Source organism: Asparagus officinalis, chromosome 10, assembly GCF_001876935.1.
Source record: "Asparagus officinalis chromosome 10, Aspof.V1, whole genome shotgun sequence".
NCBI lineage: Eukaryota > Viridiplantae > Streptophyta > Magnoliopsida > Asparagales > Asparagaceae > Asparagus > Asparagus officinalis.
The window spans coordinates 53,284,980-53,290,094 of NC_033803.1; the positions used below are offsets into that span (position 1 = coordinate 53,284,980).

The following is a 5,115-nucleotide window of genomic DNA, read 5'->3' on the forward strand; positions in this document are numbered from 1 at the left end:
TTAGGTTGTGGGGTTGTGAGAGTGGGCTACATTGTGTTGTCATCCATTATAGAGAACAAATCTTTTATTTGTGCTTAATTGTGAGATACACTTTGTAATACACTTGTACATTGAGAGGAATGTGTGGTGAGAGACGGGGTCAATTCTAAGAGGAGTGGCGTCTGTAGTAAAGCCTAGGGAGAGGTTGTAAATCCGAGCACTGTCTTTGAAGTGCTTGCATGTCCCTCGTATGAAGATGAATGGCAATGATGGAGAATACTTGTAACCTCATCTTCATGAACACACCTTCTGAACATCCCATCAACACAACGTTTGCATAGAAACGGTTGATCCCAAAAATAATACTTCAAGTCAGCAAAGAACTTCTTTTTCTGTTGATATTTCAGATCCGGAGGTAAGACTCCACACACTATGTAGTTGACGAAGTTAGCATACTATGGTGCATCAAATCTTTCTATGGTAAACAACTGATCATCTGGGAAGGAGTCATCTATCGATAGTTCACCCTCCTCCCTATCGTGTGATTATGGTTTCATCCTTGACAGATGGTCTACTACCAAATTTTCTATCCCTTTCTTATCCTTTATCTCTAGGTCAAACTCTTCCAAAAGTAGTATCCATCGAATCAACCAAGACTTGGTATCTTGCTTGCTCAAAAGATATTTGATGGCGGAGTGGTCGGTATAAATGATGACTTTGGATCCCACTAAGTAAGACCAGAACTTGTCAAAGGTGAAGACAATTGCTAATAACTCCTTTTTAGTGGTAGCGTACTTAACTTGGGCTTCATCAAGAGTGCGACTAGTTTAATAAATTGCACGAACTATCTTGTTCTTCCTTTAGCCCAACACAGCACCAACTGCATAATCACTTGCATCGGTCATGACTTCAAATGAGAGATTCCAGTCTGACGGTTGCATAATAGGAGTTGTTATCAATGCTTCCTTCACCCTACGAAAAGCATCAATACATTCATCAGTGAAATCAAGGGGAGCATCTTTAATAATAAGATTAGTTAAAAGTTTTGCAATTTTTGAAAAGTCTTTGATGAAATTCCGATAGAAACCAACATGTCCCAAGAAACTTCTTACTCCCCTAATCGATGTTGGTGGAGGCAATTTTTAAATGATTTCCACTTTTACTCAATCAACCTCAATTCCGCGCTCGGACACCTTGTGTCGTAGAACTATTCCATCCCTTACCATAGAGTGGCATTTCTCCCAGTTTAGGACTAAATTAACTTCTTCGCAACGCTGCAAAACTTGAGACAAGTTAGCTAAACAACCTTCAAAAGTAGTCTCATAAACGGAGAAGTCATCCATGAACATGTCCATAATGTCTTCTATAAAATCAGAGAAAATAGCCATCATACATTGTTAAAAAGTGGCAGGGGCATTACAAAGGCTGAAAGGCATGTGTCTATAAGCAAAGGTCCCATAGGAACAGGTAAAAGTAGTATTTTTCTGGTCACTAGGATGAATAGGGATTTGGAAAATTCTCGAATAGCTATCTAAATAACAAAAATAAGAATATCTAGCCAACCTTTCCAACATCTAGTCTATAAAGGGAAGTGGAAAATGATCTTTTTTGGTTGCCTTGTTCAACTTTCTATAATCAATACACATCCTCCAACCCGTAACTGTCCATGTAGGGATAAGTTCATTATTCGTATTGTTAACTACGGTCACACCCCCTTTTTTAAAAAACACATGGACCGGACTAACCCATTCACTATCAGAAAATAGGATAGATTACCCCAACATCTAGTAGCTTAAGCACCTCTTTTTTAACCACTTCCTTCATGTTAGGATTTAATCTACGCTGGTACTCTATAGAGGGTTTATGATCATCTTCATAGAGAATTCTATGCATGCAAATCGATGGGTTGATTCCTTTAATGTCGTCCATGGTGTATCCTATGACCTTGCGATGCACCTTAAGTGTTCTAAGAAACTTATCAGTTTCATTTTCATTCAGACATGAATTCACAATCACAGGATAAGTGGAGTTAGGACCAAGAAATTCATACCTTAAAGAGGAAGGGTGAGGTTTTAATTCTACCTTTTGTGCTTTATCCTCTTCAAAAGTAGAACCTTTTGGCTCTAACTTTAGACTTTAAAACTTTGCACTCCGAAATGGAGCAGCTGATGTTGATTCTAAAGTTTGAGCATACGCAGCTACCTTAGGATCTTCATCATTTATTGAATCTTCACTTACCAAACACTTCTCAAGTGGATCAGCTGAGTAATGGTTTGCAAGTTGCTCATGTGTACACTTGTCAATCACGTCGACCCTGTAGAAAACTTTATCAGTTAGAGGGAGGTTCATAGTATTGCTTAAATCAAATTCTACCATTTCTCCTTCAATATTTAAGGTGAGCTTTCCATTTTTAACATTGATTATAGCACCAACAGTAGCAAGGAAGGTTCTTCCTAATATAATTAGAATGTTAGAATCTTCTTCTATTTTCAAAATAATAAAATCAACCGGGATAAAGAACTTACTGACCTGGAAAGGTACATCTTCAAGTATACCTACCAGATATTTTATCGATCGATCTACTAGTTGGAGTGATATTGTGGTTGACTTCAAATTACCTATACCAAGCTTCTTACAGATAAACATTAGCATCAAACTTATGCTTCACCTAAATCACACAAAGCACGGTTAATAGAGACATTACCAATAACACAAGGAATAGAAAATGAACCTGGATCCTTAAGCTTAGGAGGTAACTTATTTTGGATAATAGCACTATACTCCTCAGTAAGGGCCACAGTCTTGTATTCTTCCAACTTTCTTTTATTAGATAGGATCTCTTTCAAGAACTTATCATAGGAAGGCATTTGAGAAATAACTTCAGTGAACGGGATATTAATGTGCAACTTTTTCAAAATATTTAAAAATTTTCTGAACTGCTTTTCTAACTTAGCCTTAGCTAACCTTTGGGGAAAGGGTAGAGGAGGCTTGTAAGGAGCGGGAGACATATATTTCTCAACTTCTTCTTTTTCTTCCGTTTGGGTCTCATTATCCACATTTATCACATTTTCATTTTTTTCATTTTGATGACCATCTACCCCATCTTTTTCCTTCATCTTAGGTCCCTCATATTGTTTTCTTCTCCTAAGGGTTATAGCATTCACATGACCCCTAGGATTCATCTCGGGTTGTCCATGTAGCATGCCCGAAGGCCTAGAAAAAGAGCTAGCATTTTGCCCCAATTGAGTGATTTGTGTCTCTAACATCTTGTTATGTGTAGCTAGGGAATCCATCTTAGAGGCCAATTGTTTTACTATCTCATTCGTGGTTTGTTGTTGTTGCTTAAACTCTTCATTCAATCTCGATTGAGTCCAATTGTTTTACTATCTCATTCGTGGTTTGTTGTTGTTGCTTAAACTCTTCATTCAATCTCGATTGAGTCGTCATAAAATTTTCCATCATATTATCCAAATTAGACCTTTGAGAAGGGAGATTGGATTGAGGAGCACGAAAACTAGGAGGAGCAAAATTAGATGTGGGCATGGGATTTCTAGGTGGGTTTCTATAAGAAAAATTAGGATGATTCCTCCACCCCGGATTATAAGTGTTGGAGAAAGGGTCTCCCTTCTGGTTAAAGTTGTCAATAAAGTTAACATGTCCATTTCCAGAAGTATTAAGGGATGGATGGTTTCCTAATTGACATTCAAGTGTAGAATGACCCACATAACCTTATATCCCACATGCAATTGAAGTAGACGCCACAGAATTAATACCCAAGTTTTCAACTTTTTTAAACAAAGCAGAAACTTTAGAGGGTATATGATCTAAAGCATCGATTTCATACTTTCCTCCTTTTGATGTCTGAGCCTGCTCGTTCGCCCATTGATAGTGATTCTGAACCATGTCTTCAATGAGAGTGTATGCCTCATCTATTATTTTGTTCATCAAAGCTCCTCTTGCAGCAACATCAATAGTCATCCGAGTGTTGTAAGTGAGCCCATTGTAGAAGGTGTGATCAATTAACCATTTCTCCAGTCCATGGTGAGGGCACATTCTCAATAATTACTTATAGTGTTCCCAAGCTTCATAGAGTGACTATCCTTCCTTCTGTGCAAAGCTTGTGATCTGGTTCCTCATCTGTGTTGTTTTACTTAGGTGAAATACTTTTCAAGAAACGCCCTAGACAACTGATCCTAAGTGGTAATGGACCCAGCTGGCAATGAGTGTAACCAAGCCCTAGCCTTGTCCTTTAAAGAGAACAGAAATAGTCTGTGTTGAATAACATTATTGGTCACTCCATTAAGCTTCAAAGTATCGCAATACTCCAAGAAAATCAACAGGTGGAGATTCGGGTCTTAAGTAGCACCTCCTCAAAACTGATTTTGCTAAACCATTGAGAGCAGTGATGGTTTTAGCTCAAAATTATTAGCTTCAACAGTGGGCCTTGTAATACTTGAGTGCGTGCCTTAAGCATTTTGGGTAACGAAATCCTTAAGAAGCTGATTCTGATCACCCATCGTACTTGTTCTGTGTTCTTTTGCTCCATTATATACCTTCTTATCTCTGCAAGAGTCACTGATAGTTCAAGATTGTTTTCGTTGTGTACTTCTGTTTGATGCCCTTGCATAAAAGAAAGTGAGTAGCGAAGAGAATATTAAAAAAAATCTAGTCTAGCTTAATGATGTAAGCACTCAATATTAACACCATAGTCCCCGGCAACAGCGCAAAAAACTTGATAGGAAAAATTTGCAAGTGCACAGACTCGTTGTAGCTATCATGGTCGATCCTATAGGGACTAGGGGTTAATTACCAAATTTCACGTTATTCGACTAGCTAAACCAATGAGTAAATTAGAAGAGATTAAAATTAAAAGAAATAAAATAAATAGCTAATCAAGTGGAATTCAATATAATGAAGATCTAGGATAGGGTTTTCACCACAACTTCGATGTTCAATGATGAATTATTTCAGCTCTCTGTGTTGGTTTAAACTAGAAAGGATGAATTAACCTAAATTAATCTAAAGCCTCTTTCAAGGTCTAAAGATCATGCCTAACTAATCTCAATTAACCTACTTTCGTGGAATCAAGATTAAATTAAACCCATTAAGCTTTATGCTAATCCAAATCAAATCCCG

At 37.6% G+C, this 5,115-nt stretch overlaps 1 protein-coding gene across 1 annotated transcript; it reads right to left on the reverse strand.

The window, feature by feature from the left end:
* Positions 2,116–3,272, reverse strand: LOC109826740. The gene is made up of 2 exons (XM_020393756.1): positions 2,684–3,272; positions 2,116–2,597 (listed from the first exon to the last, which is right to left on the reverse strand). Exons 1-2 carry the CDS (start codon positions 3,270–3,272, stop codon positions 2,116–2,118), a joined length of 1,071 nt encoding a protein of 356 aa, XP_020249345.1.